The sequence below is a fragment of the Lepeophtheirus salmonis genome, chromosome 10 (genome assembly GCF_016086655.4).
Source record: "Lepeophtheirus salmonis chromosome 10, UVic_Lsal_1.4, whole genome shotgun sequence".
Lineage (NCBI taxonomy): Eukaryota > Metazoa > Arthropoda > Copepoda > Siphonostomatoida > Caligidae > Lepeophtheirus > Lepeophtheirus salmonis.
This window is the reverse complement of record NC_052140.2, coordinates 5,713,680-5,737,386: the sequence shown is the minus strand read 5'-3', so window position 1 is coordinate 5,737,386 and position 23,707 is coordinate 5,713,680. Positions and strand designations below refer to the sequence as shown.

Sequence of the window (23,707 nt, the reverse complement as noted above, 5' to 3'; positions counted from 1 at the left end):
AAAAATTGTTTAATTCCTGTATACTTATCCTTATGTATTAAATGTGATATGTTTGGTGTATAGAGCTTAATTAACGTTTTTGGAATAAAAGTATATTTGAAAAAGATTTAAATATAATTCATGTAATAGAATCTTGATAGCTTATTAAATATAAAATAATTTTTTTTCTATTAATCACTCTTCAATTATTATTCAAATATTGATTTTTTTTAGTGTGCTCTTTTTTTTAATTGAAGTTATATTTTTTTACTATGATTTTACCATCATGATCAAAATTTTTGTAAAGTTCCAATCTAATTTTTACAGTTATTTTGGTTGAAGCTGGATTTCTTAACAAACAAAAAACTTGGAGTAACATCGTTATTTGTTGATTCTTAATATAAATAGAAGGAAACAGGTAAGAGATTGGCAGATTGGTCCACGCCGGCCATAGCAACTCTGACATTGTTAAGAGGCTGAAGGTTAACCCTCATACAGTGTACAAGGAGAAGAAGCTTATGGAAGATATAAAAAGTTTCATGGGATATTGATACCCAAGGCTTTAGAGTTCATCACAGCAACATCACCTGGAGTCCGATTGAGAAAGATATCCTGAACTGACATTGCTAAAGTATGGTCCTTGTGTGGATGCTGTAATTGAACCTCGATGAAATCAAATTCTGAAATAATTACAATCTTCATAATGTGTAAATAAAAAAGTATTGTAAAGATTTTCATGTCCTTCCCCATTCTGGTCTGTTGGGCATGGTTATTTGTAGTAGAATCAAAGTTGTCAAAGACTTTTGAACAACCGTTAGGTGTATGTAAATTTTGGGGTCTTTTAATAAAAAAAATAAAAGTGTTTATTTTTTCATTATAATGCAATATAAAATGAAATATTATATTTATACATACTTATTAAATTGATTCTATTATTTAATAGAGTAAATAAGAAAAGAAAATACATCTTAAATGATGTCACGAGAAAGTGAGTTTACCCAAGGTTAATAGAAATACAAGGTTAGACCATCATGTAAGCGGGCTTGGGTGAATTTTCAATCTGATGTATTGTACCGAGTGCTCGGCAAGACGGTCAGATTTTAAGAAAACACGCCACCACTCATAGTCTATGACGTCACTATCGTTAGAATTTTCAATTTAATGTATCATACCGACTACTGGGCAAGAAAAACAGATTTTGACAAAACACGCAACCACTCATCTACCATGACGTCAATATTAAAAGCGTGGTTAAACATCAGTTGTACATACTGACACTGGACACACGTATTTTTTTTATTTATTTATCGTTCCATCACTAATTGTAAGTTTGCCAGCCAAAAATTGTACTCGTGATAGAATACTTTGAGGTAATGAGGAAACGATAAGTAAAAACCTTTGTTTTATGTTAGGGATTTCATGCTATGAACATTTAAAGAATGTACATTTCCCTGCAATCACATTATATTGTGATACTGTGTTTTGCCAAAATTGTATTATGTTTCTTTGTGTTGCAAATAAAAAAATGAAAAGAAAAGAATTATTATCACAAAGAAACAACACAATATTACCTTATACAAAAAAATTATTAATTTGCAGGGTCAGGTATTGAGAACTAAAGCTTTTATTTTGTTGTTATGTATTACTGTTACTCATACTTCATTTTTGTCAGATAGTGACATTCCTTGAAATTAAAATATTAATGAATAATTTACAGTCATATATAATAGGTTGATATAGGTTAATATTACTTATAGGAAGTGTTAAAATCATCCAATTTAAGCCAAGTATGATCTGTTCTGTTTCATACCTTGTTTCCAACAAGAATCCAACTTCATAATCCCCTTCTCATAGAAGCCCTTGTCCATATTGGCAAAAAACTCAGACAACCAACTTTCACAGCATCTATTGAGGGCAAATATGTACCACCATGAGCGTTGGTCATAGACAAGAACAACCACTTGGTGCCAAGTCCAGACTGCAGGGTGGATGCATAAGAACTTCCCATCTGAGCTCCCGGAGCTTCTGGTGGGCCATCAAAGATGTGTATGCCCTAGCTTGATGAAAGACAATTCTTCTCCTATTCACATATCCTGGCTTCTTCTGTTCGATCGCCTGCTTCAAAACGCTCGAGTTGTATACAGTAAAGGGTAGAATTGAGAATTTGTCCATAGTGGATTATACCCGGCCAATCCCACCAAACACACAGCAACACCTTCATGACAATAAATACTGGCATGGGCACGGTCTGGTCCACTTCTTTGCCTTTCGAACACGATATCTGGTCACTTGATATTGACGTAAGTGATCCATTTTTCCTCCCAGTCACAATTTGTTTTAGAAATGACGTGTTTGACGTCTAAAATATAGAGATTTTCTTATTGTGCGACATACATACTGGATGCACGATAATTGAAAACTGAAACGGAAAAAAAAAACATTTGTAGTGTAGACTCATAACTTTAAAACGCTTTCCATATAATCCGACTTGACCAATAATGAACAAGATCTACTAAATCTTATAAAAAAGGCAAAAAAAGGAACATTTTGGGGAATATAAATTTGTTTTGTAAATAATTGTTAGCCTATTAATTTAAAAAGCTCTGGTTTTTTTGTAAACGAGATTACGAAAAAAGTTACGGAGCGATTTTGGTAAAATATTGTAGGAAGATGATACATGTTAATAGTGAGAGGCCTTTAAATTTGAAAGGTGAAGGTTATTTGTATATCTGTTCATAAGAAGGATTATGAAAAAAGTCAATGCTTGATTTTGGTAGAACTTTGTAGGAAGATATATTATTTAAGGACTCGTACAATTGATGTAATTAGGGTTAAATAGGGATCATAATGATGCTTTTTGTATCCAACTATTTTGGGTTGATGTAATAAGTAGGGATGGACCGACCGCAAAATTTTAGCCAACTCGGATTTCTTATTAATATTATGTACACAGGAATTATATAAACAAAAAGCAAAATGAATTAAATCTTTTAATGTTTTACTTTTCATTCATTAGGGCTTGACGAGAAAATACATTCAGTTTATTAATCATATTTATGATTATAGTTATTTGTAAATAATTTGAAATTAAAATTATTTAAAAAGTTAGGTCCTCTATTTGTTCCAAAGTCAATATATTCCTTTTTGGCTCATACATATTGGCCGTACTACTGAATAGACTTCATTTTCAATGGATGGAGCTGAATTTTATTATAAAAGTATTTTATAATTACACTTATTATATATTAGAATTAAAGAAAAAAAAATATCAGGGGGCCTAGAGGTAAAAGCCCTTTGTCTTAAACCGAAGTTAGTCTATAATATAATCATTACATCCTTTTATTGGTTGACAATTTGAAATAATAAAATTCTAATTTTGTTTTTGCTTACTAATGTTTCCTTAATTAAGTCAATACAGGTATGGTGGAATCGCTATTCTTGAGCTGATTCCGATAATTGATTCTGATACTTCAAAAAAGTATACTTCTTGCCGATTCCAATACATTGGTAGACCCCTAGTAATAATGTATTTTTAATTTTGTTTATATCTACGAGGGGCATTTGAAAGATCTAAGAGATGACACTACTTGGGAGGTTACGAATCGAGGTTATGTTTAATTAGTAGCATTTCTTGGTAAAACACACATCATTTTCCAGCTATATTGGTCTATTTCTTTCTGTTTGGAATTCGTTAGAATCGAGGAAGTGAAGTGATTTTCAAAAAATGAATCTCGTGTGTTGATTAAACATTAGTTAATGAAAGACAAAGCACCTCAAAAGACTAAAAAGAAGCTTGATAAACATTATGGGGACTCTGCAACTTCAATTAGAACAGTTTATGAGTGGTTTCCAAGTTTTCGAAGTGCCCATATGGGTACAAATGACGCTGAACGTTCTGGACGCCCTGTTGATGTTACTAATTAAGAAATAATTGATAAAATCCATGATATGGTGATGAATAAGAGAAGAGTGATTGAGATTGCTTGTGTTGTGGGCATCTTGAATGACTAGGTACATAATATCTTGCATCAATATTTGTTCAAGAAGTAGCTACCTGCAAGATGGGGGCTTTAAACAAAATCGTGTGAAGTTTTTGTAGGACAGTTTGCAGCTGTTCCAGAAGAATCTGCAAGACTTGTAGCGTCGCTTCGTCATTGTAGATAAAACATGGATACATCACTACACTCCTAAAAACCAAACAAGAATCTAAACAATGGGTTATCAAAGGGAAATCTGTGCCCAAAATGGCGAAGACCGTCCCTCGATTCAAATGAATGCTAAACAGAAATAAATTTCCGATCTGGCTGAAAGTTGGTGTGAGTTCTTCCAAGAGATGCTACTAACTAAAAATAACCTCGATACGCGCCAGAAGGGATATCTCTCTTTAAGAGGACTTTTCAAACGACCCTCCTATGTAAACAATAAAATTAAACGATAAATTTAAGATCTTAGGACCATTTTGATATTTGAAAAGTACAAAGTTTTTGATTAATAAGAGCAGTCTTGTTGCATTTCAATCCCTTTATAAACATCCATGTAGTTGGACAATTAATGAGGCCCTTATAGCAACACGTGAAATATCCTGTGTACTACCTTTTAAATTATAAATCTTAATTTATTTTGAACGAAAAATACAAATAGTTTAACATAAAACTATTTCTTAAATAGTAAATTAGTGTGTATTTGTACAACGTATAAATACACACTAATTTTCTATTTTAAATAATATATAAAATAAAACTAACAACGCAATAACTAAACATGTGCGTATGCCCGTAAATAGTTAATCGAACTTGATTCTGATGCAATAGTGTAGAGGCAGGCTCCCCCACAGTATATGTATATAACAGGTTTTGAAAATGTTGGAGATACATAAGTATTCCAAAAATGATCCTTTGGGTACAAAATGAAGAAATATAAAGCTTCCCGATGGCCTTCTACAACAATCCCAGGCGGAGTAATGCTACTATCTCAGTCCTCTTACCGTACTGTATGGTCATGGTAGCGTTAAGGACAATGCTTTTCTTAGCAATTGAGAGCCAATTCTACAACATTGCTGTTAGGGAAATTGTAAAAAAAAAAAAACACTCTTAGAGATGCGCAAATAAAAACCAGTAGATTATTTGTACGTTTTCCCCAAGAAATAGTCCTTTTTTGAAGATATTTTATGAATACTTTTGAAAAATTTGATATCTTTCAAAGATAATTATTTAAAAAAATGTCACATAAGAAGGCTAAAAACATAGCTTTTGAAAGAAATGAGATACATAACTCTAATTAAATTTGAGTGATCAATGTTAGACATAACGATACAAATGCAAAATCAACCTGAACTTTTGAACATAAATCAAATGAAGGTTAATTTTGAGGGGATAATAATTAAGATGGATTGATTAATACAAATTTCACCTATATTTAGTAGCAATACTGGGTCATACTGAAGTATTGAACGGTAAAGGTAACCGTTTTTGATGTCACGGGAAATATATTTAAATATATTTTTACAAATACCGAATCAGAACTAGTGATTCAGAATAGTTTCGGATGTGGTTACCTCTAGCAAATAACATGCACTGTATTATTCATATTTTATTTGATAAAATAGTGACATATCTAAAAAACTTAAATATGAATAAATAATTTCAATGTATGTCATAAAAAAAGATAGAAATTTTTTTATGATCCATATTATCTTATAAATAATTTATATAAAGACAAATTTTGGTATTCATAAATCTTTAACAATTTTGTTTTAAATTATTTATAAATAAACTTCAAGTTATTCAATTGTTCATGGAAGGAGTTTCATAGTTTATTAATTCAAAATTGGAAAACTATATTTAAATATTTAAGCGGACATTTTTCAATTTTAAATACACTTTCTACAATTATGTTTACATTATTTGACTTTTGAATAATATATACAGTCAAATCTGAATATATAAAAAAATACGTTTAAAGTCATTGTTCTCTCAGATACCTTTTGCAAGGTTTTTCAATAGTGTTGTATCGGTCTAAAAAAAACAACTAAAAATACTGGAGTCCGATCAGTCTGGTCCTTTTACAATTTGTCAGTCCTAGTAAGTAAAAATAATTTTTGTGTTCTGTGTGAGTGTCCATTCGTCCTGCTAGGAGAAACAATGTCAAAAACTTCAAAAAAAGAGACAAATACAGACTTAGACATATAAAATATGTTCAGAATTATGAGTTACGTACGTAAGGCCATGTTTAATTATGATCAGACCAGATTCCTGAGCCTTGGAGGGCAAGTTTGATTTTTCGCTAATACCTTTATTTTTTTTTCATATTACAAGATCGATTTCCAGCGTCTCAAAGTTTTTTTAAAGGTACGGTGTGAGCCCATTAAAGGGCACATAGACGCAAACTCTATTTATACATATATATATATATATATGGATAATTACAAATATGAGGTCAAATTACATTTTTGATTAGGAGTGATTGGTCACACTTTGGCTAAAGGCCCACAATAATTTCTCTGACTTTTCATTTTGCATGGAAACTGACCTTCAGCGAGATCCCTGCAAATTCCAGGATGAAATAGAAAATAATAAATACTGTGAAACTGAATTAATTTATTTCATATTAACAGAAAACTTAAATTTTCAGGTAGTTGTGTTAAATCTAAAATTAATCCATATTTGCTAAACGTTAGAAGGTGAAGTCATGTTTAATTAAATATTCATATGTGGGTTTATTATCAATACTTTGATAGGCATTACTTTTAGTTATTACACATCGTTTGCTCTGTAGCATGAATCATTAAAAGCCTTATCCCAAGTGAATCTTTGATATGTAGTTAACTTTTTATTGAATAATTTATATTAGGAAATAATTAGTGATGTTACAAACCAAAATCAGTAGCATCCTAAGTTTTAAAGTCGTGCAATAAAACAATCTTTTGTAAATTAATAAATATTTACTAGTGATGTCATTAGAAATCAATCTTCTATAATTATAATATGAGTAATTTACTAATATTAGACATAAATTATTAAGAAAAATGGCAAAACATTCACATTTTTTAAATGTACTTAAAGTTTTACTAAACTTATTTAAATAGTAAACTGAGATTACGATATACTAGAACAACTTAATGAAAATAATGCATTGTAGAGATAATTTAAACATTTGAGATGTTTTGAGAGGATGGATAACAGGAACGGAACTGTACCAGAGATAGATGGGGTCTTTTACCCGGATCCTAATGATCTGGGCACTGTACAACTACACTTGTTGTATCCGAACGGGCTTCGAGCAATTAAACTTTTACGGATCTTAATAAAGATGTGAAGGATTTTTCCTGATCTTAAAAAGATTTTGCTTAAAAATGATAAGAATGATCTTAAATCGAGATCATAAGTATCGATAGAACTTATCTAAGTATTACCAAAAGGTAGAGTGCTCTAAATAATTCGATATTTAATCAATACTAGGAAAAATCAAATCTCCGGACATCTATTGGCTTGAATTTTAATTGAAGTAGTTCAATCGTTATTTAAATTGCAACTAAACTTGTAGGATCCGAAAAGATCAAAGATTCGAACGGGCTTTGAGCAATTAAACTTATACAGATCTTAAAAAAGATCTGTTGGATTTTTCTGTTCTTAAAAATTTTTTGCTTAAAAATGATAAGAATGATATTAAATCGAGATCCGAAGTATAGGGGTAAATTTCTGTTCTTCAAAATCCGGGATCCGAACAATTATTAAGTACTCAAACTTCTACGTATTTTAAAAATGATCTGAGTTATTTTTAGATCTTAAAAAGATGATAGTATTGCTTAATAAAAGTAGGGTGGGTCCTGTAACCTGATACAATGTACTTGGGTGCAGCATAGGTAAATTTATATTATTCAAGATCCAGGATCGAACCAGGCTTGGGCTACTCAAACTTTTACAGATCTGAAAAAAGATTCTAAGTATTTTTCGGATCTTCTAAAGTTAATAATATTGCTCAATAAATATATGTAGAGTAAGTCCTTGAACCTGATACGAATTACTCGCCAACGGTATAGGTATATTTGTATTATTCAAGTGTTTGTATCCGAATAGGCTTCAAGTACTCGAATCTTAAACAAATATCTGAGGGATTCGTCGGATCTTAATACTAAATCCTAGTTTACAAAAAAAAAAAAATCTTTATTGATCTTAATAACGGTTCGGAGCCATATCTATATAAACAATTGCATCGAGTGATTATTCCAAAGGTATTTTAACCATGATTATAATAATTATCTTCTGATAGTTAAAAAAAATCATAGGGTTATTCATTGTTTCGGGATCAGTAATCAGTAAAAATATAGCCTTAATCCAAATACTACTTATTTAATTCCAAACTTTGGGTAAAATACTTATAAAATCTCAAAAAAAGATCTGTCTAATTTTGGTTTTGGAATCGTATCTGAAAGATCGGATACCCAAAATATACTCAAATATTCAGGCTTAAAGATCCAAACCTACCCAGATCCGAGATAATCTTTATCTTTCCTAGCTTTAGACTGGGCAGGAAGGGACGTTGAACGAGGTTCATTTTAATCCTCATATTAATAACAATATTTGGTTCCTGATAGTTTTAAAACGGCCTGAGAAATCCTGGAAGATAAATGATAACACTTGCAAATATATTTAGTTGCAAATTAATAAGTATCTGAAACATTCAAAATCTCGAGAGAAAGGGTATTTAATATCACACTTTCAAGTAAAGTAATGTGAATTATTATATATAAATGTGTTAGTATTATATTTCTATGCAATGAAAAACAAAGTCATATACCTACCTTGTTTACTTCTGTTTCTCAATGCCCACACAAGATAAATACAATACATAAACACTAAGCTTATATAAATGTATTGTGTATAATAGATTGAACGCAAAATTCGTTTTTTAACGTCGTAGTTAAATTTGCTATAATAAGAAAACAGGTTCTTTGTTTTCTTGGAATACTTTTTTGACAGATTATATATATATATATATATACATTTATAAAACAGTATGAAAAAGACATATTTATATTGGCTTTTTTGAATGTGTTTATCTATAAGGTTGTAAATTCTAAGCATTTTAGCGTGTTTTTATATTTTCTAAAGCTGTTAATATTTGTGTTATTACCGGTCCTGGAATGCAATAGAATAATATTAATTCATTCAGAAGATATAATTTAATGACGTCACAAATTTTTCTATTTAGGCTTAAAAGTGAGATTGAACTATAATTGACTGAACTGCAGTCATCGATCCTAGGTAAAGACCAACCTGGTAATAGTTATGACATCGGGAAATGACTATAAAGTACCTTTTAATCCTTACTACAACTTTTAAAAATGTTTTTGGGTTTGTTGTAACTTTTTAATTAATGAAAGCCTTAATTTGTTACTCCCTACAATTTTTAGGGAACCCCGAAAACATTATCCCTGCCAACTCTTTAGGACCACCCGCCCACATTCAGCCAGAGTGGTACTTCATTCTGTATCTAAGTATAAAGCGTAATGACGAGTATGTGTACTTATGAATATCAAAGAGTAACAATAAGGAGCTGTTGGGGAGTTAGTGAGTGGTGCATTAAAACCTGAACACTTTGAATATTAAACTTTAACAACATATAACTTATGAATAAACTAAATAATTTCAACAAAGGTTAATATAAAATATAATTGTATCTGACTTCTCTTAATCATTAATGTAGCCAACCTTAGTGGTAAAGATGGCTCCTAAGAGGCAGAGGAAGGCTTGCCACCTTCTGCAAATGTATTCCTCTGTCATGGTTGACAGTGGCTTTGAGGTCCTCGGTGTTGGGATGACGGTCACTAAAAGCCTTCACCTCGACATAATCCCAAAATGTGTAGTCAAGAGGGTTAGAATCAAAGCTGTAGGGGGGAAGTGTCTAAAAAGAGTTCATAAGAAATCAAAAGAGTCTTTGGAGACGGGCTTTTTTCGTTGCTGGTTCAAAAGTGGGATTTCCAACCTCTCAAGGCTCTTTCGATCGACGATCCATTCTCTAGACAGTTTGCTGTGAAACCCTGAGATCTCTTGAATGTTCCCTCATGTACTTGAGGGGATTAGCCTGAACTGTTTTCTTTAACTCTTCCAGGTCCAGTTTGGCCTTTTTGACAGAACCCTACTTCTTCTACAATATTACAGAGTTACTGACGGCGTAGCAAGGTGGTCCTGGAGACACCCAACTACTTGGAGTGCACGAATAGAAATTTGTTAATCACGTTCAAGTCTCCTTCTTTTCTCGACTTGTACGTAACCTAGAGAGCTCCGGTTTTTGTTTTGTAACCAATTGTTTATACTTTAATATATTATAAAATATGAAGTAGTTTCAATTGCTCAACCTTAATTTATTATTGAATTAGTAGGTGTTCAGATTTCAATGGACCACCTGGTATAAGGTTAAGTCCATGTTGGACTCAGAGTAGAGTTGGGGATGGAAAACTGAGTAATTCCTGCCTGGGTCTTTGCTTGATTGTGGGACTTATATCTATATCCTTTCTTTCATAGTGGTTTGTAGGTAATCTAATGAAACGTCGAGGCAGCTACATTCTTCAAATAAAGATACTACGGGTATTGGACCCGTAGCCAAAGTACCTGGAAGTACCAAAAAAGTAAGAAAATCAAGGCACAACTGTCTTTGGATACTCTAATTTTTACAGATCATAAAAATGATACAGAATATATTGCGGAGATTATAATATTGCTTAAAACTTAATCATTGTAGTTAAAAAGAAAATTGTCTAAATATATTGAATGTATACTATTTTGATTAGTCCTTTGAGCAACATCTACATAAAGTAGCACGTAGTTTTTCCCACAATACCCGTTGTTACCTGTATAGTATCAAGCAACTTCCTACCCCCGAAAAAAAAAACCTCAGAAAAATGGCCAAAAATCAGTTTGTACTTAGTCAATTCTTCCTAGCAAGATAACGTCGTATTCACATTCATAAGAATGTACATCGTATTTGGTTGTCGTCAGCTGTCCAAGTTAATTTTGATTTCCTCTGATCAGTGTTCTTTACACTAATTTGTTGGACATGAATTAGTTCTTTTTAAACTGTGAACAATTATCATCTACCATTGAATAATGATATCATAGGTGCAAGAATTCACTAACTAACAACTGATTTTGGGCCTTTTTCTATTTATTTGGGGGAGGGGGAGGTTGCAAAATTCAATAGAGGTAATGACGTGTCCAACGTTATTTTAACTCTTTTTTTATTTATTTAGTCCATAATTTATAGAACACCACTTCTCTTCTTGCATGGCTTGGTATCTCTCATATGAGAGCGATGGTCATCTGTTAATAAAGCAGTCTGCGCTTTCTGGTTCTTCCATGCAAATATTGAGCATTGCCATTGTACTTATCCATTTTCTCAGATGGGCCAAAAATGGTCTTTGACCTGTGTAGGCTTGAACAAGTTGGTTAATTTTTTGGAGCGAAAGTTTGACAGTCTTTTCTTTTGGTTTCTTCAATATGAGATGTGTATGGTTCATTCTTTGATCTTCCCTGTATCTGTTATATCAGGTATATGTTGATCTCAAATTTTCCGATACTTAATATTTCTTTGCACTTCTTAACTGTATCACTTTTTCTAAACGGATTTAGAATAGTAGTAATTACGGATTGAGAATCTGATCAAATTATCATGTTTTTTGATGGCTTGTCTTGATTAAGAAGATTGTGTGATGGCCATAATTTCTGCTTGGAAGACCGATACTTCCTTATTTAACGATGCTGATGAGTGATGAATTGACATGTCACCTCAAGTGAAAGCCCATTCTACACTTCTGTTTCCATTCTCATCTATGGATTTGTCTGTTTATATAATTGTATCAGAGTGTTCAACTTGACAGTCTGTTATTATAACAATAATGATTAATTATTTTCTACTATTTATAAGATTAGGTTTCCGCATTAGTAAAAGTGTAATATAAATCTGGATCCTATTTGGATTAGGTTCGAACCTCGAGTATAATGCTCCTCAAATAAGACACAAGTATCCGTTTAATTTTGGATTTGGATTATTTCTAAATCCTTTCTTTTGACACAGTCATACAAAAAAAAAAAAAAAGCATATAAAAATGTGATGTTTTTAATACATAATAAACTATCTATGTAGAGTTTTACATAATTGAGTTTTTTTTGACCTATTGACATGATTACACACGCTGCAAACAATGTGACCTGTTACATCACCATGGTTTGTAATTCTTTGTAATTTTGTATAATACAAAATAAAAGCGTAGTTTTGCTTAATTGTCATCAGAATAACCTTTGTGTTTTAAGCATTAAGTATGTATGTACTGTACAAAGGTCAAAATTGCATGTGACTCACACATATTTTATAGCCTTCTTTAAAAAAAGAAACAATACTATGAATATATACTGTATGTCAACAATGTCGAGAGTGCTTTTACTTCGATTAACCTCCTTCAATACCTCTAAAACTATTTTGGTACTATAAATAAATTAATAAATGTCATGGGTCATATTTGCAATTATAAGAGCCTATGTATGTATTTTGTTAATATGTTGAGTCCACCTACGCAAATTGAGTTCCAGAGAAAATTTATTCCAAGCTACGTTGTTCCATAACACTTAATTTATCTACAACATAACATACGTTGGCAACTACACAAGTTAACAAAATATTTCAACTTATTTTTACCCTTGGATTGTGTGTTTTTGAATTATTATACTTTTAGTACAAAAAAAAAAAAAAAAAATGACCTTTATAACTCAAAATTGTCGGTTTTTGGCAACAGAGGGTTTTTTCAGAAATACTTTTTTACAATATTTACATCAACTACTTTTAGTTTCTTAAAACGATCTATTAATTGAAAATAGTCATCTTTTACGCCGTTACAACCCTAACATAAACATTTGCAGTGTATTCTGTTGTCAACTGACAATTTTTCTACTCCTATTTCCCCACTTATCCGTGTTTTGAATATTGTTGATTGGTTAAATTAAAATTAGCTTTTATAGTTTCAAAGGTGGGAATAATTCGAAAACTACTACCTTGATTTTGGATAGTTTTTCTGTTTCTATCTAAAATGAAGGATTATTAATATATAGGGATGTGCATTTTGTAGAGCACAGGAGAAAGGGAGGAGCGAGACTTTGGGTATGATTGAATTTTAAGAGCTGTGTTAACATCAACTACCTCTTAAATTAGATTAAAGGTAAAATTATTATTGCTATAGGGAGGATAACCTTCAGCATTTTTAGCAACATTACTCTAGGGGAAATATTGTAAAATAATACTAAATCATTACTAGAAAAGGATTACCCGGTGTTGTTCGAACAAAGGAGGGAGCGGGAGATAACATTGACGATGATCAATATTATATCTTATTAATATTTAGAGCCTTTAGTTCGGGGAGCACTGTAATAAAGTCCCTGTATACAATAGTAAATGTATTATAAGGAAATCAAAAAAAAAAAATAATAATAATAATTATAACAAACATAAAATAACATACAAACATGCATGCAAAATATTGTCTATAAGCGAATCTTAAATTGTTTTTCATTTTTATCATACAATTTCCAAGTCAAAATTTGGAAGAAAATTGTTAAATACTATTTTTAACGACTTTTGAAATAAAAAAAAGTGTAGTTAATAGTATTTATGTCATTGTACAGAGAAATACAGACCTATCATGATTTTGTTCGTACTTTCAAAACAAAAAAAGTTATGGAGAATAACGTCATGGGAAAAAATAACCCTCTATAAATGGTTTATTTTTGCAAATATGGCAAAAGTTATGGAATAAAATGTTCCAGAAATATAAAATAATATTTTAAAAGAGTTAGAGTCTAAAATTGTTTGTACAAAATTCATCATTTTGTTGCATTTCTTTTTAAAAATTGAAAATTGACTTTTGATGAAAAAAATAAAAAAGATAAAAAAATAAAGATAAATATCAATTTTATATGCAAACAAATTTCCAAACATATTTCTACAAACTTTTTTTAATATATGAATCCAATATTCAAAAATATTTTTTTTTTTTAATTTTTTTTTGCATTCAGAGAGAGATTTCAACACTATATATTAAAAAATATAAGAAAAAGGAACGATAGCAACAACCATTTTTCCTTTTCCAAACTCAAACCTGTTGTTCGTCTATACGTTTTGCCTATTCCTAAGTACCTATAAAATAAAGTGAATGTCGTGCTTCCAGTTCATCTTTTATTTTAAGAATATGTTTCACAAGTAGTTCAATGATATTTTTTAAGTATTTATTCTAAATTAAAAGCCACGAAGGACAGCATTACTAAAGATATGTTGCCATAGGGAGGGATGAATCATTCCCGTTATTTTTAACACAAAAATTAAATAAATTACTTTTCGCTCTCTAAGGGCGGCATTTGTCAAACAAAATATTTATGTAACCGGGAATGAATAATGAGACGCATGGCCCTGGAAATTCTTGCAACCCTATTTGATTGTGAAGTTGTACAAAATATAAATTAGGATGGCTTTAGTAAATTTTTCCTGGAAATTTTCAAGGCTGGTAAAATTTTTGTGATTATTATCCCCGGCGGTAATTTTTCAGAGGAAATTTTCGACTCTGGTTATCTTATCCCTTCGAAATTTTTCCATATGACATATTCGACACTTTTTTATGTTTCTATATTATAGGTTTGAACTCTATATTTACTCTTGACAGTTTAAACATTCCTTTCTATTTATGGAGAGAGTGTCGTACAATTCTTCAAGCATCAATTAACTATCACTTTTGAATAGGGTGCAGCTAATCAGATGTCATTTGGAAATAGACTCACGATCCCGCATCTGTGACTCCTTAATCCTTATATATATTATTCCTTCTTTATTCCCTCTTTTATTTTAATGTCCCTTTAATTGGTCAGATGGAGTTGCAATGATTAAATATTAGTAATATCATAGCATTACATTTACTCCAACTGATATAGGAATCTTTTTTGAAGTCCATATACCTAATGCATATTTTCTTCTCTAGGAATGAACGGGTATGTAAACCTTTGCACATTAAATACATTATATCAAGCAAGTTTTCCATTGAGCTACGCTGTTTCATCTTTTTTCTGATTATTTTGATCCGTAGCTGAGATACAAGGACTAAAGAAAAAGTATATAAAGATATAAAAAAGGTGGCGAGTATGTTATGCAGCAAAATCATTATGAGGCAAAATTACCAAAGGGAAACATGGACTCGGCAAAATTACTTAGGACTTACAGGGTATTGCAGATAAATTAGGAATTTTTAATTGGACAAATATAATATAAATAGCATGGTCGTTCACTAATCAAATTTAATGAAACTTTATAACCTGGGATCTCATGTTTTGATTCATTTGATAAAACCTCCTTCAGCTTTAATATCCTTTATAGTCTTTTTCCTTAATCGTCATGCAGTCTTGATTAAATGATTAGCTAGGATCATCCTTCTGTTCTTGGTGATACTAGCTTTTAAGGAGCTAACACAACTGTAGGATCATTTGTAGACCTTTTCTTCAAGGATGCCTCACAGTCAGTAATCGAGAATGTTGAAGTCTTGATTTTAAGTCTTATCGAAAAATGCATCCCCTCTCAGATAGGAATGACTGAGTTGCCTTAGAGGCATGCCACAGAGCCGAGTCCTTCACAAGTGCCACATTTATAGAGTTTTTCTATATACTTTTTTGTTTTTGGTGGTGGGGGTTGTGTTACAGAAGTTTGGACATTTACATAATCGGCGAGTCCATAGTTATGGCGTAATGTTACTGCAAGTACCGGTTTGACAAAAAATTGAGTAAAACAGATCTAGTACCGCTTTAAATTACTCAGTACTAAGGTAGTATTCATGGGCCCTCATGTACTTGAAGGGAATGGCCTGGGATGTTTCTTTAACTCTTCTGGATCCAGTTTTGTCCTTTTTGACGTAGAACTTCTTCTTTTCCAACGTTTCGGACTTGTTGATGGCGTAAACGGTGCTCCAGAAGACGCCCAATTGCTTGGAATGGGTAAATGGAAATTCGTCGATCACTTTCAAATGTTATTTTCTCAACTTGTACATAATTTATAGAGTTCAAATTTCTTTTATTTTGTAACTAATTGCTTATGCTTTAATATATCGAAATATGAATTTATTTCAATCACTCAAACTTCATTCATTATTGAATTAGTAAGTGATTGGATTTCAATTGACTACCCCTTACTAGTATACCCAAAAATGCTAGTAGGACCCTGTTGCATTCAGCCTGGACTAGTTGGAACTGTTGATAAATGCAAGGAAGGGGGGGAAATGTATTCTTTTAAGGAGTATAATTTATCATTTGACCTTAAAAAGATGTCATACTAACAATATTAGGGGAATCGTCAAATGCTCCCTCCAACCCTTTTTTAGTATTTTATAGTTATGGTGTAGTTGTCAAAATTGCTTTTTTATATAAGAAAGCTCCAGAACAGTTTGATGTATGAGTACTGCCCCTATACTGACTAGTAATTGTTGCCTATAAAAATACATACAAAGACTACATAATTCTAAATTCTCAAATAAAGGCAAATACATGTTTTTGTCTTATTTTGATGACCTTGGTCGTTCAATTTTGATAGGTGAGACCGGGAACTATTACGATTTTATGTCTTTTATGCAACCAAACGACAGCTGCAACAAAAACAAAAAAGTTTTGTTTTGAGCACGTGTTTCTAATGGCTAAGACATCGGAGCTACAACAACAAAGGTTGCACGTGCAATTTCCTCTATTCTGGTGTCAGTGCTTTGCATCTCCATTTAGCCTATCTACAGCAATCAGGAAGTCCATTACTGTCATGAAAAAACAAAACTTCTACAGCAAAACCTTCACATTTGTTGCCTGCCTCCATGTGACCCTCTTCCAGTCCTTATCTCAACCCCCTTGGCTTTGCAGTTTAGAGTGTCTAACACAGTGTTTCCCAAAACTTTTTTTTGAATTCCACCAATAAAATTTGTGGCTAAACAATGTGCAACCCCTACACCTCTACTTCAGAGGTAAATATCAAATTTGGAGTCCATTGTATGCAAATAATTGGCCGCCATAATATAAAATAAAAGACATAATCCCTATAAAGTTCAACCCAAAGTCAAGTAACATAATTAATTTGACTATATTGATAAAAAAAATCTAGATAATTCATTAAAAATATATCTAAAATATAATAAATACAACAAAGAAATAATCGAATATATTGTAAATTTATAACCAGCGATATTTATGTACTACTTGGAATCATTTCTATACAATTAATTAATTCTCTTTTTTGCAGTAAATAAACTCAAAATTGAGACTTAAAAACAAATAATATTACAGGTTGTAGCTGTACAAAATACGTTTATAAAGAAATCAAGGACTTAATTTGACAAACCTGCACTATGCATTAGGCAAACCAGGTCTATTCTATGTTTAATTTTGGACTCAGAAACTCTAAGATCTTTATTTATTTTGGATATAAGTTAATACAAAAAAAATCTAGTCACATAAATAAGTTGAGCCAGATTGTAGAAATAAAACTAAAGCTGCTTCAGACATTAATGGATACTCTTTCATCACAGAGTTCTAGAATTCGTCATCTGTTTTGGAATCAAAATCCGTTTTTAGGGTTTGGGCACATGAAAGTTCGATAAGAGCATCTTCCATATCGGACGACAGATGATTAGCTGTGGCTGTAAGAGGGTATATCTAATTATGTTTTGGTGAAATATCTTCTGGGAAATACTTTTTTGAATGATACAGAATAGACTTATTATTTACGTTTTATGCCACAATTTAAATTATATTTCTTCTTTCTTTGAAATCATCTAGGAACCCCTTCTTTGGGAACCACCTGTCTGGTTGGCGAATATCAGCCCTACCTCTCATCCAAATTTGATTTTTCTCCGAGCTGCCGTTATGATAGGATGGTACGCCATGACATGGCCTTCATCGTCAAGTATTGCCAATCTGTTCGAGGTGTGTCGAAGCTGTAATTGCTTGTGATATGAGATTAAATATAGGATTTAAACAAATCAAAACTCGGTTTTGAGTTTTCTTTCATATACTTGCTACAAATCACGTTTACCATAATTTAGCCATGCTAATATAATTTTTGAATACCCATTCTGTAGTTTATAGCTTTAATATACGCCTTCTGTGTTTTTAATCATGTGGATTCAAATAATTCTGCATATCTCTAGAACCAATTCGCAGGACTGTCCAGGCAATGGTACGAAAATTGAACTTTAAAATGTTTTCAGCAGAAGAAACAACAAACTAGTTACTTATGTAGCGATAAAGGTCCAGAGAAAGATAACTCAGATATAGGAGATCTTTCAGAGGCTTAGGACATTTTTTCATTTTATTTTTTGACCCAAAACGTAATCACTGTAATTTTTTTCAACATAATATTTACAATGGTTAAGGACTCATTAGTCTTAATCCTTTAGAAGATTTGTTCATTTGAACGAATTGTTCATAAGCAATACATCACTAATTTATATGCATCTATCAATCAGTCTACAAATATGAGAAATGCAAAAAGTGAAAGGGTAAACTTTTTATATTTGAGTTTGCATTTAATGTCGCAAAAATATTAATAGATATTCATTTGGGTGTGTAATCAAATGTATTTCAAAAATTGCTTTTTATTCATGTTGTTACCAAGTATTTCTTGTAATTATATATATGACTGCTTAAATCAAGTGACTTTTAGTTAAGGTTTGACTATATATATATTTTTTAATTGAATTTTCCTGTCATCGGAAAAAGAAAAAAGAAAAAAAAAAGAATCAATTAAAAAAATCTTGGATTTTTTTTGCAGCAAAACTTTTTATAAATCTTTTCTCAAGGTTATTTTCAATATTACTATTTGTGTTATTTTTTTTTAAAGAAGTCAAAGAAGCAACAATAAAAATTAAATAAAAAAACAAAAACAACCGAGTATCAAGTTTCAGGAAGAATTTGATTTATTTGTATGTAGAGAAAAAGAGTGAAATTCAATAAATAAATTCGGTAAAATAAAAGTTCTAATTTATTCAAATAAAAATATAACTGTTTTCTTATTTTATAAAAAATAGTGTTGGGCTTGAGTCAAAAATTATGAATGTACTCAAGTTTTTGTGATTTTTGTCAAGTCAAGTTTGCTATAGGACAGAAATCGTGAAATTTGTTTCTTCTCTGTTTTCGAGCCTTTTTTATCATAAATTATTTTATTACAATATTTATAAAATTATATGAATCAAGTAATAAATTCACATGGTTGTTTTTGTATATCTTGACATATATCTTTAATAATTGTTTTTTTCATGACTTAAAAGAGCAATACATAAAATTGGAACTTCAAATCAAACATTATTTTACCTATGTCGATCCCAGAAAAAAACAGCTCATTGTCCGATTCCGATTAATCGTCCCATGCACTTTTTTTACAACCCTAAATATGTAATTCGAGTACAAGTCAAGTTGAACTTTCACAACAACAAAAGTATTTTAGAAACGTAGGAGTACGAGCAATTTATTTCCGGAGATTGAGGGTAAATCTGAGGTTATTTTTGCAATTTTGAGTAATACTCGATCAAACAGTAATATGTAGGTAGAACAATTTAAGAGCTCCATTTCCAAATGGCATTGTATTTTAGTAGTTTATGGCTCTTACAAATAACTCCACTGTATATATACATCTTACATCATCTTTGAGAATCTATTTTTAAATGATAAAGAAGTGGGAGGAAAAAGGCACTCTGAAATTTAGGAAATATAAGAAGAAAACTACTATTGAAAGTAATCAAATAAATTGTATTAATAGATGGGCTAAAACCTAGGTTTTTATATGTATGTATATACACACATAAACTTTTTACTACTAAGAGAAAGCGAAAACGATGACGTCAGAACCTTTCTTTTAGTTCTCTCTCTCAAAAAGATAATGAAACGTAGTCTTCTATCTACAGTGTGCGTAACCGAAATCTGAACAAGGTCAAAAATTGAAGTCGAGTTACAAGTTTGAAATTTCTACAGAGGTATTAATATTTTTTATTTATTCAAATCATGGGATAAAGTAAACGAACTGATTTTGCTCCAACCAAAAATAATGTCCAGGAACAATTTCAACCAGTTATCTCATTTCTGGACACCACAGTTAAAAACATATTTAACGGATCTGGGAGGAATTAAGCCTTAAAGTCCAAAGTTTGGCTGGAGTCCAATTTATTTAATTTTTGGCTACATTCATGTGGCCCCCATCATCACCAGATCTGAATCCATTTGATTACAGCATATGAAGCTTTGTGGAGCAGGACGTCTGTCTAACCTTCCACAGTAATTGGGATGATATGAAGGCTTCCATAATTGCAGCCTGGGACAAAAAGGATTAGACCTATATCAGAAAGACTTAATTTATTGAATATGAAGATTTATTATATAAAACTCCAGTTTTCGTTCTTTAATTTTTCATAAGATATATGAACTAAAATTGTTGCACTTACATTTTATTTAGATTTTGGTTACGCACACTGCATTATATTCAATATAAACACATATCTACAAAACAGCACTTTGCTTCAAGGCCCTCCCCCCCTCTTTTTTTATCATATCAATTTATCTCATCTCATCTTTTTAAATAAATGTGCAGAGGGCACCACTTTCCTTCAATATACTTGATGTTCCCTTTTCTATTTTAAGGCTTCTTCTTTATCAATCAAATAGATAAATTTGTTAGATATACTTCAAACGTACAGTTTAGTATCTCTTTGTGAAACTTTCTTATTAGACTTGTTTTGGTGTTTTTATTTTTAGGTTGTTGTTGTTGTTAGAGTGAGTCGCACACAGGGATTTGAACTCAATAAGTATGTAAGTTTGAAACAATAGTGACCTCTTGTGACTGTAGTTTTTTTTATATATTCCCCTTCTTTTTCTAAAAGAAAACCAACAAAAAATCATAGTATGAAAATATAGCCAATCGTTATTTTATTTTTTTTTAATCTCGTCCTTCGGGGGATTTTGTATAAAAATAGATTAAATGCCCGGGTTTAAAAAGGATACTTATGTATTATAATTTAATTTTGGAACGGACCATTAGACAATACTTTTGTAAAAACTTCGCATATTATGCAGGGTGTTCTAGATCCATTGCAAAACTTTAAAGGCTTATAACGAACGAACTAGGAGGGGTAGAACAATTGTTTTATTATTATTTACATTGAATGAAATTCAATAATTATCTTGAGATTTGTCTCTGAGAACCGTCATACGGCGCCAGAAGCTATGGCAGGCCCGAGCGACGTCGTGCAGATCCAGCTTTGTCGTTGTTCTGGTTCTGCACTTTTAATTTACATTCCCTGAATGGATGGAGTAGCCCAAGGAAGAAATTATAGCTTCCAACAAGACAGTGCACCGGCCCACAAGACCAAAAAAATACAGGATGTCTGGGCCATAAAATGTTCTCATTCTTGGAACCTCGATTTCTGGCTGCAAACTGCAATTTATATCTCTGGGAAAGAGTCAAGCTTGACTTTTACACGTGTAAAATAGAATGTAATTATTTTTACACATCCTGTCCTCGTGTTATCAACAAAGTCTTACTCTTAAGGATATCATATTCAAACAAATCATATGTAGGTATGTTGTACAGGGGTGCTCAGAATTAAGTTTGCATAAACTTTATTTTAATTAAATTTAGAGTTTTGTGTTCACAGTGCAACGTTGAAATATGAACAATAGTTCCTTTTAACTTTTATAATATTTGGAGACTAGTTGTATTGTCTCCTTTAATCATGGATATACTCCCTCTGGCATCCACGATGGCCTCAAGCCACCTACTGAAGACTTAGCACGTCTTTGTTATGTATTCCTTGGACATATCGGCCCTGTGTTCCTTTAAGGTGGCATTCATGGTCATGATGTTTTTATGCCTATGGGTACAGGTCCTGGACTCTACATACAACTAAAAGGTGTAGTCCAAAGATTTGGAATCAAGTGAACACGGGCCATATTTCTATTGCCCAGAAATGGATATTATTACTCAGATTTGGCAGTATCGACGGGAGTACAGTCTTGTTTCAGGACCACATGATAATCAAGGAAGTTAGCAGGAAGCCACAAGAGGAAGTAAGCCTCCATATTTTATTTTCTGCATCACGATGCGCGGATATTCTCGCAAGTGTCACGTTCAGACGCCATTTTCTTCCTAACTTAAAAAAGATAAAAAGGTGGAATTTATACACAGTGTTAGGAAATGTTCAACGTGCCTAACTTAATTAATGTGGGTCTCTGAAAAAATCACCAGAACCTCTCTATTTTCCAATAATCTAGTGTCAAGTTTCAGTGACTCAACCAGTATTGAGGTTTCATTAACCTAGTAAGAAATATTTTGACAGCAGGATGGTGCATGCACCAGCACTTGACTTTGATTTGGTAGGGTATGGTAGAGGGGAACGCAAATTCATTTTTTATTCTTAAAAAAGATTCCCTGATAAACTACAGAAGGGGAATAGACAAATATTGTGAAAGACGTTGTAAGTACTAGCTGCAAGTCAATTAAGTATACATATTCTAAAAGCAACCATAATCTGCGATTGTTTTTATATTATTAATAAGACAAAAAAAATCAGAGCCACTCTGTACAAAACATGTGAATTCAAAAAACATATGTGGCAACAGTGTTTAAATAAATAAATCAATTTTATTTGTTTTTCTCCAAGACTGAGGAACAGGAGTGGCCTTGAGATGCTGTTGTAGTCAATGGTATTTGGGGGTCATTTTGATGAGTGTACGTTAATTTGTACATATATATGCTCTAGGTACAAGTATTTAAATGAACAAAGGATCATAACTCTTCTTCCAATTACAAGGTCAATAATCATCGACTTGCGACATTATACAATAGCTTAATCAACTAGCAATACTTTTAAATCAACAACGCATGCCTTTTATTCCTTATTTGTTACAAGGACTGATGTTAGTATTAGTCTTAAGAATCGGCCCGATACCTTTTTTGTCGGGTTCGGTATGAAGTTATTTTTTCTAGAGCAATTTATAGCAATTGTATTTTAGTCTAGATCAAAAGTAAGACTGGAACCTAAAGTTCCGTATAATCCAATTTTCTTTTATAAATTTTTTTTTCTTCAAAAAGCCCTTCATGTTGGGACCAAATTAATTCAAAATATCAAGATATCAGATCGTTCTAGGATTTCCAGACTCAAACATAAATTCCATTATTGGCTTCATTTGCCATTTGTAATCATTTGTCAAATATAAGACCATATTTAAAATATACCAATTAAAAGGGTGAAAAAACTTACACAATTCTCAAAAACCAAATTATTAATTTACCCACTATTTAATCAAAAATCAACTATTTTATTTTCCTCATTTTCCTTTTTTTAGAATGGGTCAGTTTGATGTACCGGTCAACATGAAACCACGGAGTAAGCGCCGATTTCAAAACTTAAATCTACGTCTTACATTTACGGAAAACTACGTCTTAACGGAAACTCTTCTTGGTAGTGGATCCTATGGAGAAGTTCGTATTTGTAAAAGTCGATCCGATAATCAAAACGAGGAAGGAAAAGAGTTTGCTGTCAAAATTGTCAAAGAGAGTTCCGTTTTCTTTTCTCGCGTTCGAGTTCTTCGGGAAATAGAAACTTTTTATATTTGTCGAGTAAGGTTTATTTTTTTAGAAATGATTTGGGCTTTTTAAACTATTCAGTTTAAATTAATGTTAC

The 23,707-nt window shown here is 31.6% G+C and overlaps 1 protein-coding gene and 1 long non-coding RNA gene across 5 annotated transcripts in view; one reads left to right on the top strand and one right to left on the bottom strand.

Annotated features, from left to right (window-relative positions):
* Positions 1-836: 836 nt before the first annotated feature.
* Positions 837-8,888, bottom strand: LOC121125519 (uncharacterized). Of its 2 annotated transcripts, none has more exons than XR_011782083.1 (2): positions 8,780-8,888; positions 837-2,398 (listed from the first exon to the last, which is right to left on the bottom strand). It is a non-coding gene; the product is annotated as an uncharacterized lncRNA (long non-coding RNA). The 2 variants fall into 2 exon arrangements; XR_005866685.2 differs by lacking the exon at positions 8,780-8,888 and adding an exon at positions 3,370-4,819.
* Positions 8,889-20,676: 11,788 nt separating this feature from the next.
* The window catches only part of LOC121125462 (MAP kinase-interacting serine/threonine-protein kinase 1), a 120,230-nt gene continuing 117,199 nt past the window's right edge, over positions 20,677-23,707 (top strand). Inside the window, exons 1-2 of one of the 3 annotated variants that reach the window (XM_040720663.2) lie at positions 20,677-20,830; positions 23,370-23,643. In XM_040720663.2, coding sequence (XP_040576597.1) covers positions 23,371-23,643 — 273 coding nt within the window. In that variant the 5' untranslated portion in view covers positions 20,677-20,830; position 23,370. Of the gene's footprint in view, positions 20,835-22,987; positions 23,220-23,369; positions 23,644-23,707 lie in introns of those variants that run through there. The other 2 variants (XM_040720662.2, XM_040720664.2) reach the window with 2 other exon arrangements.